General features: G+C 45.2%; 1 protein-coding gene across 1 annotated transcript in view; it reads right to left on the bottom strand.

Annotated features, from left to right (window-relative positions):
* LOC119649279 overlaps positions 1 to 9113 on the bottom strand; it is a 31304-nt gene extending 22191 nt beyond the window's left edge. The window contains exons 1-2 of the mRNA XM_038051368.1: positions 8951 to 9113; positions 8638 to 8821 (exon numbers count right to left, since the gene is read on the bottom strand). Of these exons, the coding sequence (XP_037907296.1) occupies positions 8638 to 8821; positions 8951 to 9042 (276 nt within the window). The 5' untranslated portion in view covers positions 9043 to 9113. The remainder of the gene's footprint in view (positions 1 to 8637; positions 8822 to 8950) is intronic.
* Positions 9114 to 15548: the final 6435 nt, after the last annotated feature.

Here is a 15548-nt window from a genome sequence, read left to right as displayed (position 1 = left end):
TACGGTGTGGTGTTGTTGTTGCTGCCGCCTCTGCATCCATCGACTCTCGGTCACCAGTTTCCCCGATGACTTCAAGTCGAACACGCTCCCTGATGGTGGCGGGATTGTGTCGCTGCGAATAATAAAGCGGTACCGGTCTGCGACTCGCTGCAGAGTCACGTGCACGAATTGCGGGAAACGCTCGACGAATCTCTGGTGCAGCAAGGGGCGGTAAGATGTTGTACCCGCCCCCGCCGTTATTTCAAAGTAGGAGCGGATGATGAAGAGGTTCATTTCTTCAGTCCATTTCATCTGCTTCCTCCGCGAACCTGCTGAAGTAGTCGCCACAGATTGTGGCGAAACAGCTGTAGCAGGCGGAATCGAATGCTGCGAATCCTGCCGCGCCACACCAGCTTTATACGTCGCAGGAATTCGGACAGCAGAGCATCGTTCAGATCACCAGCTCGAGCATGGGTTCCTTGCAGAATACTTTGGTACTTGTAGAAGTCTGTCTCGGTCATAGCTTCGATGTGGAGGTCACCAATGCTATGTCTGGCATGCGGCTCTCGATGACCTTTGCGGAGGGCTTGGATTCTACATTTGTCTAATCCAAACTCCATCCAACTATCACGGCTGAACAGATCTATTATTCACAACAGACTTCCAAGATGGTTGTTTGGGAGAAGTAACCAATGCTGATCCGGCCGTGAAACTCCTGATTTGCGTTAGAAAATCTCGCCTAGCTTCACGCCCTGAAATTGTGGATTTGCGGTGTTTTCTGAGCTTCTCTTTAGAAGTTCTTGTATCTCCCTGGACGTCGCTGCTGAAAGCGAATATGTATGGATAAGTTCCCTAGCGATATTAAGCCAACTCCTCTGCTGCCCTTTCCGAAATAATAACTCAGAATAAATTAACTTTCTACTACTTTATTTTACAAAAAATGCTACCAATTCTTTCGGTGGTACTCGTCGATCGTGCGTTTCGGAAACGGACACGTTGCTTCAGAGGAAGTATTGTGCAGCATACCTGTTTACGCGGCTGCGGTTTATCGCAATAATGATATGACCTTGCCAATATTGGAGCGTTACAGCTGGTCAATTAGGTAACGAACGGGAAAGAATTTCGATCGGAAATTCTTGGAAACATTCTCCCGCCCGAGGAAAACCTAACCCATCATAAGGTCCACAATATTCTCTGGCTAGCCCGGAGGCCGTCCTTCCCAATTGGCATTTACATACATTGCCGTGACAGTAACTACGTTGACATCAATTCATAGCTGCTTATTGAGTGATGAGAAGGACGAATACCAGCAACTATTTCTGCTTCTTTCCGGATATCTTACCACCTAATCGTAAAGCTATTAACTTATTGTCTAGTTGTGCCAAGCAGATTGCAACATTACATGCTGCCGAACACATATTAAAAATTTAGTGGTCTGCCTAATTACATTTATTACATTATGCCAGACCCTCCTTAGCATTTCGCCCTTGTCAATTATAGTTCCTTACATTAAATTCGGCGCTAATTATCTTATGTTATTCAATTAATTTGACAAAAGATCTTAAACTCTGATTTTACTAGACCTAACAGTTTTTCATGTTACATAGTTCTACTTATTCATAATTCTTCCCTACACCTTGTTGCCTTTATTTTGAGCAACGATATCCGTAACGCGAGCAATAATAGCCCCGCGCATCACAAAATCTCTTTCGTTAACCCGGCCATGGACTCAATTACCGAAAGTTAATCAAACCTACGCGCAGTGTCCACGAAAATGCCTATCCCGCCCCTAAACAAAATACACCGCGCGGTATTCCATGATAACACCTACTCCGCCGCTAAGGGTTAGTTCGGTAACCTTATACGGCACGCATTCCTCATGTTTCTAGCGCCATGCTTCATTCCTGACGTCACGGAATTCCCTGATTGCAGTTCACATGCTCTGCTGGCATTGAAACATGAGGAAGCCAGCCGCGGGCCCAGTTAGCAGTTTCGATTAATGTTATGTTAAACTGCTAGCAGTGCATAATATTTCCCCAACAATGAATCATTATTTACAACGTTAATTTATTACACAAATGTGTTATGACGAAATGAAATGTTAGCTTAGTCAAGGTTAATTAATGAACAAGTCGGAATACCGGAAGCTGGCGCTTCGGGTATAAAGTTTTTGTGTTCATCTTATGTAAGAAACCTCTAATTGAGCCCTTTCATTTGATACCCCACATGGCCACATTTTATGAAAAAAAATGTTGCACCCTCCATTCAAATGTATGGGGATCCCCCCTTAAACTTAACATAAAATGGTGCCACTTGCTGTATGTAAAGGGAACAACAGATCACAGGCTCCCACCAAATTTCGTGACAATCGGTCCAGCCGTTTCCGAATAAATCGGCTGTGACAGACAGACAGACGGACAGACAGACATCGACTCGATTCTAATAAGGTTTTGTTTCACACAAAACCTTAAAAATGGGTTTAGTAGAATACCTTTCCGCTTCACTTGCGGATTATAACAATAGCTAACATCTAGTACGCGACAGCTTACTTGTACAAATTATACATACTTATATACACATTATCTATCATTAGATTTCGGATAATTTTGGATATTTACAGGATTTGCTCAATTCCGATACGATTGCTAAAGGGCTCATAAGACCATTTCTTTTACACAACAGATGAAATGAGGATTGCCTCCGGCTGGGCACTAGGAACCGCTTTTCCCCAACTCCCTGGCTTCCTATCCTCTGGAGACAGACAATGTTCTAGTATCTCCTGCTTACTTTGCCTTCACTAGATTATCCCGAGCCGATCTACTTGCTGGGAAATCACTTGCAAGACTGCTGTCAGATTTGCTGAAGTAGCGACAATAAATTTCAAATCGAATGCTTTGGCTTGAACCTCGTCAATATTCATAATTTTAGTTTTTAGTACCGGGGCTATTGACCACGAAGCTGTCTGAGGGGCCAAAATGAAAGTACATAGTACCAGGGCGACTTGCGCTAGTAATCCTCCTGGCGTCTTCACCACGGCTCGAGTCCTCGGACGGGATTGAACTGTTTTGGATTCAGTGTTGACTGTCCGAGGTTCTTGGCGGTCTATCGAGCCAGGATCCTCTTCCTCCGGAAGGAGAGGGACCAGTTGGTGTACTGCTCGATCGATCCCCTCCCTGCTCGCTGTTTTAAGATTGACCTGCCCCACAATCCCACCACGATCGGGAAATGTTTCAGTCACGCGAGCCATTCTCCAGTTTAGCGGACTATGATCATTTTCTGTAATTAGAACCAGGTTCCCTTGTACAAGCTGCCGACACTGATGATCGATATCTTTTTTGTAAGTACCCTAGGTACTCGTTCTCGAATTTAGTCCAAAATTCATAGTCTGCAACTGTTGGATTTGCAACCATCTTTTTGTCGCAGGTAGATTTTTCTCGAGCCCTTTGCCCATTGGAGGTATACGAAGCCCGGGCTGGATCAGAAAATGAGTGCGAGTTAGAACCTGAAGAAGATTGCAATCATCCGTTAGCGGGTACAAAGGGCTGGGGTTGAGTATGGCGTCTCACGAGCATACTGCCGTATGAAAGTCCTCGTAAGTTAGAGTTATGACGCCAAACAATACGCTGCTGCGCCATATCGCTCTCAAGGCTGGACAGCACTTGTTGCCAAGTTTTGTTTAAAATTCGAGCAGCCCCTACCAAATTCGTACCGTTGTCAGGCAGGACTAACCTCGGCTGACCCCGTCTGCTCGTGAATCTTCGGAAAGCATCCAGATACGCATTTGTACTGAGGTCAGTGCAGATTTTCAGATGTAGAGCCTTAGTAGGCAGACACACAAAAATTACCACGTACACCTTCATAGGTCTAGAGTTCCGGAGAAACCCACTTTTTATATGGAAAGGACTGCATAAATCGGTCCCCACATTTTCAAATACGAAGGAGGGGGTCACCTGTTCCACTGGAAGGTCCGCCATCTTAGGCTCCATCGTTTGTCCCCTCAATCGAGTACATTTTACACAGGTCATGATCAATTCCTTTGTGCTCTGTTGCAGGCCCGGAATGTAAAACTTCTCTCTAATCAGTGTCATGGTCAGCTCAATATCACAATGATCGTTGGGCTAGTGCACCTGTTTAATCAATAAATCCGTGAGATGAGATTCCCCCATGACAATAGGGTGTTTTTGACCAAATGGGATTGAGGCGTTACTTAATCTTCCGCCCACTCGAAGAAGACCGGTTTCCTTGTCCACAAAGGGATCGAGAGCACTCATCCAGTGCTGCCTCTCTACAGGAAGCCCTTGTATTATTCTTGCTATTTGTTTGACAAACAGCTCCTGCTGCTGACACCGGACTATTGCTTCCTCCGCCAGATGCAACTCTTCAACAGAGAGAACACCGGATTCTCCACCACAAGCATCGAATAACCACATTTATCAACCGAGTAAAGGATTAGAACCGTATGATAATGTCATCGGTCCTCACTATCCACAGAAACATAAGTTACAGTTGCATCATCCAAGCAGAAAGGCGTGGTTGGCAACTCGTCTCTTAAAAACGAAGGCCCGTTAAACCATAAATCATGGCACACAAATTTCAATGGCAACATCCCCCGTGAAGCACAATGCGCTGGATTCCACTTCAGCAACACTTAACGCCTTCCTTTTGGTGAGCTTCATGACCTGGGTGGCCTTTATGTTATACTGGAATTGGTCCTCGCGAGGGTTGTAATGAAGTCCGAGAATTTTAAGGTCACTCTCGGCCTTCTGAAAATTAACATAAGCGTCCACATGGAGTGACTTGTCTACACCCTCCAATATGTTCTCGCTGTTGGCGGCCCATTTTGACAGGGGGAGTTTTTTTTAGAAAGTATTCTGTAATTGGTTGCGCGGGATCACTCCTCCACAGAATCCTGAAGAATGTTCTGATTGAGGCTGACTCCGTAAGATGTGGGACTTGAAGCATTAAACACGTTGCTGAGTTTAGTGGTTATTGCATCTTTACGAAGGATACTCAGCTAGGGCATATAATAGACTTCCCCACTGGGAACAGGTGCTCGCACTTTTTCTTCGCCAGGTTGTTCTCTTCATCCTTATCTAAGGGCATGTCCCAAAAGTTTCTTAAACTTTGCTGAAACTGCTCCATAAACACATGAGTAGTGGTGATCTTGAAACCACAAATCTCTTTCGAACCGGATATCATCCAACCGAGACGCGTGTTTTGAGCTAGGAACCCGTTTGCGACTTCCACTCCCTCCAAGAACAACTGTGGGAGGATGTTTGACCCAGAAGTACTGGAACATGAGCGGCATGGTCCGTAACCGAGTCAGCCAACCTCTTACCGGCGAACAAATTATTAATTTTTTGTGGTAAGCGGGGGAGGCCCTCTTTGGTCACTCGCCTCACAACCAGTGGCTCCGTTTCTACTTCCGACCCGTCCTCCAAATGCAGAGTCAGAACTACAACGGAAGATATTTTACAGCCTGAAACTTTAACACTCGTTTTTTTTGGGTAGCCTTAATTTCTGAACCAGATCATCAGTTATATAACTGCTCTGGCTTCCCTGGTCCACCAAGCAACGAACTGAGACTGACCGCCCATCTTTTCCTCCTAACCTACCTACTGCTGGAGGCAGGATGGTACTGGAATGGGCCGCTAGTGCGGAATTTTCGGCATGATGAGACGAACTACCTGGCTGAGTAGCACAGCCCGTTTGAGGATGGCAGGGGTGCAGAATCGTAATGTGTTTCCCATGACATATATCACATTTCATCATTTTGCGCTTTTGGCACTCTACCTCTTACCGATATTTGTGGGACGCACAGTACACACACAGCTTGTAATGCCGCAATAGTTCTACTTTATTATCGCTGTTTAGTAACCTCGGACACCGTAAAACCTTGTGATCCTCCATACATATGTAGCAAGGAAAACGTTTTCATTGTCTCCGTTAGTCTTTGCGGTGAGGGCCACTTCCCTATATGGCTTCTTTTTCCCCCCTGGGTTATCTTCCCGCCGATGAGCACTCCTCTCTGAAGTAGTGAACATCGGAGAGCCATCCGTCTCCTCCCAGCCCGGGTCCATTATGATGTAGCGATTCTCCCAAAACTGGTCTACATCGTCCATGGTCACGGGTAGCTTGGGGTTCTTCTAGGATGAATCGAACTCTCTGCAAGTAGGGGAGTCCATCTTCCGGGAGACAATAAATGGTATGAACGGGACTCCTTCCTCACAGTTAAACCCAGCTTTCCTTAGATTCTGGGCCACCGATCTCATAGTGTAGAGTGCCTTTCCGATGGTACTTGGATCTTTTTGGGTGACCATAGGAAGATCAAAGAGGGCCTGAATCTTTTTTTCAGTCAGCGCCCGGCGGTTGCTGTAACGCCGATTGAGGGATTCCAAAGCTTTCTCGTAATTTTGCCCATACACCCCCAAGTGCTCTACAACCCGCTTTGCATCGCCCTTTAATTTACTCTGGAGCATCATCAGCCTTTCTGCCCGGCCGACATCTGAGCCGTCGTAGACAGAATTAAAAATGCTTCGGAAAGACTCGAATGGACTGAGATCTCCAGGGAACGAAGGGATCTCAGGAACCGGCGGGCACGGTCTGGGGCGGTAACCTCGATTCCAGGAGAGTAACCCATCCGCAACATTCCTCCCTATGCCATAGTCAGTACCAACTGCAAGGAAATTACTAACCGGTGCACTAGGTTCACTTTGAGACCACCTGGACCAATCCCAAAATGCACTGGCCTCTTCTGGGCTAGCCCGGCCCTCTTGATCCAGCGGAGCTGTGACATTAGGCACCGTTGTTGGACCAACGTCGGGAGTATCTTCCACACCGTTTGTCCCCTGCCTGGCCCTTTCCCCTCCTATCGCACCTTCGGGCTCAGTATTTCCATCATCTGCGATGATGTCAGGATGAATTCGAGCTACGAACGCTTTCGCTCTCGCGTAGGCTTCGATCATCAATGATGACTTATGTTGCTGGAAGTAAACCAAGTCTTGAGATGGGTTTAGGTACAAGTTACATATACACCTACTCATATTACAACAAACTTCTCCAACGGCACATAAAGTAAACAATTTAGAATCATTGGAAACATTTTACCAAACCCACTCACATAAATTAGAATCATTGGAAACACTTTACCAAACCCACTCACATAAATTAGAATCATTGGAAACACTTGACCATTAATCAATATCTCTATTATCAACATTCAGTCAAGTTAATACCAGAGAACTTTGTATAAACAATAAATATGAACGGCTCATCAATAGTTCTTCTAAACACTTATCCGATCTAAACATTCAGAAGATAAGAATAATATACCAAATGCATATCTAACATAGTCCTTATCTTTCAAAATATCAAATTACAAAAGATGCAATTCGGCATTTTACATCCTTTGTTCCATATGAATATAAATATGAGCATTCTGTATCGAACAGTCAGTCTAGCGAAATTGCGTAAGAGTAAGATCACGTACTTGGATCTTTATATTATTATAAGTGAACATTCAGAGTTTTCTAATAAAGAAAGTATTAAGCAAAAATAATTCTTTACTTTTGAAAAGCCCAGAATACAAGTCAAGTTGTATCTGTTATCGTTCCACGGAAAGGAACAATTCTTTTTTTTCGTTTATGGTTTCCGTAACCAAAACTTGCAGGAGACGGTGGTGATCCGCGAAAAATTCCTTATAGAGCTTATGGATTTCGTGCCACACTGATTCGAAACGTTTCCCCGTTCGCTTTTCCTACCTTAGTTTAACTAAAGTCTCTCTCAGGTTCTCAATCTGGTGGACCCTTTCTTGTTGGGTATCGATAATTTTTCGCACCGGCATGCTGAAGAAAAATTTACATGATAAAAACTGGATAGGAGTCGCTACACTTATTGGCTCTACCGAGCTCAGAACACACCTAGGCGCTGGGATTTATGTTATGGAAAGCTCAAAGCGTTAGAATGTTGGGGACTTCTTATTTATTATTTCCCTACCTATGAGCGCAATCTAAAACAAACTGAAAACAGAGCAGACCTCGAGCCCGATAACACCAAGTAGTTAAGGGTTTGCACTTTGGCACCCAAACAAAAAGGTTCAAATCTAATTGTTGTGTGATCTCGCACCTAACACTATGATAAATTGAGTTTAGCTATAGTGCGACCTCGGCACTATCCGCCGATTTTCAAAGTAGTGCAAACTTTTGCACCCAAAACACCAATAACGTGTGCTCGCGTCTGAACACAGGGGTTAAGATGCACGAATAAGTATCCTCGGACTAATCGCACTTAACCGCCTATGCAACGCAAACTACAGTTTTCCCTCGGACGAAAAACTGCAGCACTATTAGAGCACGACACGCACTAGTCCTTTAATAAATGCACAATGTTTGCATTTTGCAGCAGATTCCACCTTTTGCGAAATCCCACAAAAATCATTTCTGTGCGGCGCACGAACACCAATAGGAACTGGAAGCCAACGATGACGCTAATAAAACTCGTTAATTTTTGCAATTTATCTTAATGGACTACACGACACACGTGCCGTAATATCAAATTAAGTGAAATTATCACTTAATTTGATATCACGGCACAAATATTTTATAATTTTGTCACTAACACAAAATATATTCATAGTTAGCTTTGTTCAACTAGACTCACCCGTGTATCCATAGGTCGCTGGATCATATCCGGCTCGAACGACCAAATGTTTGGGAGAAGTAACCAATGCTGATCCGGCCCGTGAAACTCCTGATCTCGCCTAGCTTCACGCCCTGAAATTGTGAATCTGCGTTGTTTCCTGAGCTTCTCTTTCGAAGCCCTTGAATCTCCCTGGACGTCGCTGCTGAAAGGGAATATGTCTGGATAAGTTCCTTAGCGATATTAAGCCAACTCCTCTGCTGCCCTTTCCGAAATAACAACACAGAATAAATTAACTTTCTACTACTTTATTTTACAAAAAATGCTACTTAACCAATTCTTTCGGTGGTACTCGCTCGTCCGACTCGTGCTGTTGTGCTCGCTCGTCCGTCTCGTTCTACGTTTAAGCTGCGACGACACGTTCATTAAGCAGTATGAACCCTTATAATCTCTGCTGGTAGGTAAACATCACACGGAAGTAAATACACGCAAAGTCGTCGATCGTATTTTTCGGAATATGGAACACGCTTTTTCAGCGAAAGTATTGTGCAGCATACCTGTTTACGCGGCTGCTGTTTACCGCAATAACGATATGACCATGCCAATATTGGAACGTTACAGCTGGTCAATTAGGTAACGAACAGGGAAGAATTTCGATCGGAAATTCTTGCAAACAATGGTCCTCATTACCACCATACCGTCGTAACCGCCTGCATATGACAAAAAGTTTATGCTGCGCCACACACAGCAGGATTAACAACATTCGAAATAAATTTCGAATATAAACAACATTCGAAATAGCGGATAGATGACGCCGCCGGCGCGGCGCTCTCCGCACTTTTTCGAGCTCGCCACGAGACGGGAGAGTCAGCGGTGAAAAAGTTCCATTGGTTAGAGACAGAGGGACCGCATGGGAAACCAATCGGTCTCTTCCGCTCCAACCGTCATACAGTGTACACGCAGTCGCAAGTAACAGATTTTAACTTAAAAAATAAAAATATGTTACTTGCCTTGTTTTCAACTGGCTTTGCTTTTCGCTCGTTACCTTTCTCGGTGAATTTGATGTTTTCGAAGTATTCGGAAGGCATATTCAGCTCCTAATCTTCCAGTAAAGTCGAAACACTCTCAGTGCCAGGCTCACTGATTAGTGTAGACTCACAGCAACGTCGTGGATCGTATGGAGCTTTAATAAGAGCCGTGTACAAAGGTAAACAAGTTGCTGTGGAAGTTATCGACAAATTGCAAACGAAGCAAAATAGGAGAATTTGTTGTTGTGCAGCGGAGACAGCGTTATGGCTGGAGTTCAATTGAAGTGAGTAAAGTTTTTGTTCCCAAAAGTGTATTCAGAATTTCAACTACGGGTGTCTCACTGGGGATGGCATAGTTCCGGTAAATCCTCCGCACTTTATTTCTCACCCGTCTGCTGGCATTGCCAGTGCTGATCTGAATCAGTCTAGCAATGCCTGCCTTAGTGAGTCCCGTCGACGTTCCAGACGAATTCCAATCTTCTGACCGTGCAATCTGATAGCCGCAACTGCGCCGTAATACACAAGTGATTGTAGTTGCAGCAGCGACATATCAGCACACACCCGAGAGGCAATCGCATCATTGATTTGAAATAGAATTCCCGGAGTTGCTGGAGATGCATAGAGCCTGGGAATCCATATCCGAGAATTCTAGACGCTCTTTGGAATTTGTCCGGAACCTCACCGGAAACCTTAGCTGGACGGTGGAGAAGAGTGCTTGGGCATGTACTGAAACTGTTACTTGTAGTGCGGCGTGGTTTTGTTGACGCCGTCGCCTCTGCCTCATCGACTCTCGGTCACCAGTTTCCTTGATGACCTCAAGTCGAATACGCTCCTTGATGGTGGCCGGGATTGTCTCGCTGCGAGTAATAAAGCGGTACTGGTCTGGTACTCGCTGTACAGTCAGGTGCGCGAATTGCGGAAAACTCTCGACGAATCTCTGGTGCAACAAGGAGCGGTAAGCTGTTGTACCCGCCCCCGCCATTATTTCGTAGTAGAAACGGATGATGAAGAGGTTAATTTCTTCAGTCCAGGTGTGGGGACAGCTTCCTTAGTGAGTAATCTGCAAGACTGCAAATTCCTTGCACTTTCTTCACCTAGCCCCTGAGACGCTGCGGTGGCGTACAGCCATTCAGACTGAAGCTATCCATCCCTCCTCCTTTCACAACTGGGCTTGGGACCGGCTTCGGCGGAGTTATTATTATTATTAATGAATTCGTTAGCGTAAATTTCAACGGCTTCAGGTTATTTCGTGACAATAACCTCAGCGAGATCAAGTGCGAAACCACTTATTATGCCTTCCAGACACACTTTTACCGCTCTAATGAATTCGTTAGTGTACACTTCATCGACTTCAGGTTGTTTCGTGACAATAACCTCGGCTAGACCGGCGAAATCGTTTATTGTGCCCTGCTCCTTTGGCACGGCAAAGTACCCCATTGTACACTATGTTCCACAGTAGAGAACCCAAGACTGAGCCCTATGGTTCTTCTGTTGTAAAGGTCGCAATGCTGACCACATTGCCTCCTAGTGAACCGTTACGGTCTTGAATGAAGTGCTCTAACACACTTCAAGGCCCTGATCCAATATGGATTGTCGCGCCAACGATTATTATTATGTTGTAAAGGTTTACTACTTGGGCCTTAGATTCTACGGTAGGGAGACGCCTATTGTAGCACCCTCTCAAGCACCTTTCCTATCGTGCCAGTAAAGCAAAATGGGCGCGACGGTGATGGATGTCCCGGTTCCTTATTGGGCTTCGGCATCGAAGCTAGTTTTTGCCTCTTCACCGGGAAAAACTCTTACCATCCATGCTTCAAATACACTGATAAACCAATCAGGTCTGGTCTTAACAGGAAGTTTAATCGCTCTATTGGGAACAGCAACTAAATCGGGAGCTTCATTATCGCCGGTTCTCCGGCAAATCTCCTCTTCTATTACCACAGGTATGATACAGATGTCCAAAGTTTGTTTGTATTTTTTGCCCTTGACAGGGCAAACACCACAACTGACTTGCCCGCTCCCGCCCCAGGGAAGGCGCCATCGTTATATTAATCAGAAGATGTGGGCAAGCCAGTTATGGTGTTCACCCAATCATCTTCTTCGTAACCACTATGTAGCCTGTTCCACGAAGATTTTGGTCTGCCTCCGTGCACAGTTCCTTGAAACATCCTCCCTTACTAAACTTATAGCCTGCTTAAGCCAACCTTGAAGTTTCGCATATATTTGCCGTTTCTCAACGAAATCTGGTCTTATCCTAGACCTTTGGCAGACGCTCCTTATTCGAAAACATGCAGACCGCAACTCCGAGATTTCCTCTTCCCACCAAAAGTTTGTTTGCCTACTTGGGATTACTCGCCACCATGGCATGGCAACGTCGCATGCTCTCATTATGAATCTCATCATTTGCGCTATCATGGTGATCCTCCATGCAAACTCTAGGCATCGAACTGTTTGAAAATCTTCGATAGTCCTGATGATGAAAAGTGGTTTACGTTGCTTTGTGAAGATGCGATACAAATGAAAATGTCTGTGGCACTAGAATTTGGATCTATTGCATGTGCATGTGGAGTAGCATAAAACTATCGAAAAGGCTCGGCCCAACTAGCCGAAAATTTCAGGACATGATACTGAAATTTCAAGCGCAATCTCTAGACTGTGGACATGCATAGTAGTTTCTGAGGACAGGTGCTTGAAGTAACTGATCCTTTCCGCAACTGGTGAACTTTCCTTTTGCATGTATGGGGGCCCTCACCCCTCTTACACTTGACGTGGAACTATGTTAATCACTGGATGCAATGGAATGGAATTCATCCACCTTTGTATCAAAATCTGTATCAATAAGAGTAATCGTTTCTGGGATAATAGGTGTGATACACAGACAGACGGACGAAGGAACGGACAGACGGACAGTAAATCGGTTTTAATAAGGTTTTTTTACATAAAACTTTGAAAACGGAACTCCATTTGATGGAGAAGCCTTCAATGGCAAGGCTTATAATGCCAGCGCAACTATATAGCGGCATTGTATCTGTCTATTCAAAGTCATCCTTCTCGAGCCTGGTTTTGGCTGGTCTTTGGGTTACCTGCCATCGTTCGATATTCAGGCCGATTTTGGCTAGTAAGCCCCCTCCAAGACGAACTATATCAGGAACATGTCCCCCGCAATTCTCTGACGTTGGGTGCAAGCCTATGTACATCATCATCATGAAAGACGATCATACTGTTCCATTGATTCAACACAACATCTTCGTCTTCTTTACGCGAAGCAGTGTTCATTGTCTTTGATCGTTTATCTTTGGAGTCCACGGTGGTTTCGTCCAAAGCAGAAGCAACTCATCAGACGGTAGGAATCGGGTGCTAGCGCAGACTAGGGTGTCCGTGGATCATAAACAGTAGAAATTCCCAAGTAGTTTGGTTCGCCATTAAGTGGAGGATTCAGGACTTCTTCAATTCCGAATAAAAATCCATACTGAACAAATCTTAAATTGAAAATTCCGCGCCTCAGGATGAAATGATTTTGACTAGTACATTTGAAAAAATATTTCGTTACACGACAATCCTTGTATAGAACTAATAGACCATGGGGCACAGATCATCAACATCATCAACGGCGCAACAACCGGTATCCGGTCTAGGCCTGCCTTAATAAGCAACTCCAGACATCCCGGCTTTCCGAGGTCTACCAATTCGATATCCCCAAAAGCTGTCTGGCGTCCTGGCCTACGCCATCGCTCCATCTTAGGCAGGGTCTGCCTCGTCTTCTTTTCCCATAGATATTGCCCTTATAGACTTTCCGGGTGGGATCATCCTCATCCATACGGACTAAGTGACCCGCCCACCGTAACCTATTGAGTCGGATTTGATCCACAACCGCACGGTCATATTATCGCTCATAGATTTCGTCGTTATATTGGCTACGGAATCGTCCATCTTCATGTAGGGGGCCAAAAATCCTTCGGACGATTCTTCTCCCGAACGCGACCAAGAGTTCGCAATTCTTCTTGCCAAGAATCTAAGTCTCCGAGGAATATATGAGGACTGGCAAGATCATTGTCTTGTGCATTAAAAGCTTTGACCCTATGGTGAGACGTTTCGAGCGGAACAGTTTTTGTAAGCTGAAATAGAATCTGTTGGCTGACAACAACCGTGCGCGGATTTCATTATCGTAGTTGTTATCGGTTGTGATTTTCGACCCTAGATAAGAGAAATTATCAACGGTCTCAAAGTTGTATTCTCCTATCTTTATTCTTCCCGTTTGACCGGTACGGTTTGATGTTGTTGGTTGGTTGGTTTTCGGTGCAGACGTTGCCACCATACACTTTGTCTTACTTTCATTGATGTGCAGCCCAAGATCTCGCGCCGCCTGCTCGATCTGGATGAAGGCAGTTTGTACGTCTCGGGTCGTTCTTCCCATGATGGCGATATCGTCAGCATAGGCCAGTAGTTGGGTGGACTTAAAGAGGATCGTACCTCTTGCATTTACCTTAGCATCACGGATCACCTTCTCGAGGGCTAGGTTAAAGAGAACACATGATAGAGCTGCCCCTTGCCGTTGACCGTTGTTGATGGCGAATGGTCTTGAGAGTGATCCTGCTGATTTTACCTGGCCTCGCACATTGGCCAGGGTCAGCCTGGTCAGTCTTATTAATTTCGTCGGAATACCGAATTCTCTCAAGACCGTGTACAGTTTTACCCTGGCTATGCTATCATAGGCGGCTTTAAAGTCGATGAATAGATGATGCAACTATTGGCCATATTCCAACACTTTTTCCATCGCATGCCGCACAGAGAAAGTCTGATCTGTTGCTGATTTGCTTGGAGTGAAGCCTCTTTGGTACGGGCCAATGATGTTCTGGGCGTATGGGGCTATCCGGCCTAGCATCATAGCGGAGAATATCTTACAGATGGTACTCAGCAACTTGATACCTCTATAATTGCTGCACTGTGTGACATCTCCCTTTTTATGTATGAGACAGATAATGCCTCGTTGCCAATCGTTAGGCATTGATTCGCTGTCTCATACCTTAAGCGTCAGTTAATGAACCACTTGGTGTAATTGGTCGCCTCCATATTTAACCAATTAGGCGGTAATTCCATCAGCTCCTGGCGATTATGATTTCTAAGCCAATGAATTGCACGGACTGTTTCTCCTATACTTGGTGGTGGCAGTATTTGTCCGTCGTCTTCAGTTGGCGGGACCTCCAACTCGCCGATGTTCTGGTTGTTCAGTAGCTCATCTAAATACTCAACCCATCGTTCCAATATGCCCATTCTGTCGGAAATCAGATTTCCCTCTTTGTCTCGGCAGTATGAGCATCGGGGTATATAAGGCTTCATCCTGCTGACTTATTGGTAAAACTTCCGCACCTGGTGTGGTTGCTCCTTCTACTTTTCGAGTTCACAGACTTGGTGGTTTTCCCAGGCTTCCTTTTTCCGTCTGTGCAGTCGCTTCTCCGCTCAAAGGAGTTCATGATAAGTCTCCGCGCGTGCCCGCGTTCTTTGAGAATGCAACATTACTCGGTATGTGGCATTCTTCCGTTCCGTTGCTAGCTTGCATTCATCGTCAAACTAGCTGTTCCGACTCCTTTTGCGGTTGGGGCCAAGTATGTTTGTGGCCGTATCAATAATAACGTTCTTCAGGTGGTTGTGAAGATCATTTGTTGGTGCTTCATCTCCAGGTTCTACTGCGGTTATTGCGGGATCCATTTCTTTCTTATAGGCGTCGCGGAGGGCTACGTTGTGGATGGATTCAGTGTTAGCTCTCTCCTGATTTTCAGAGGCGATTCTGGGTGGTGTTGTTATTCGACCTCGGAGCACCATGCCAACGAGATAGTGATCCGAGTCTATATTAGCCCCCCCACCCCGGTATCTATGACATTCATCAATGTTGAGAAGTGGCGGCGT

Source organism: Hermetia illucens, chromosome 2, assembly GCF_905115235.1.
Source record: "Hermetia illucens chromosome 2, iHerIll2.2.curated.20191125, whole genome shotgun sequence".
NCBI lineage: Eukaryota > Metazoa > Arthropoda > Insecta > Diptera > Stratiomyidae > Hermetia > Hermetia illucens.
Note: the sequence above shows the minus strand (reverse complement) of the source record. Positions and strands in the feature narration are given on the sequence as shown.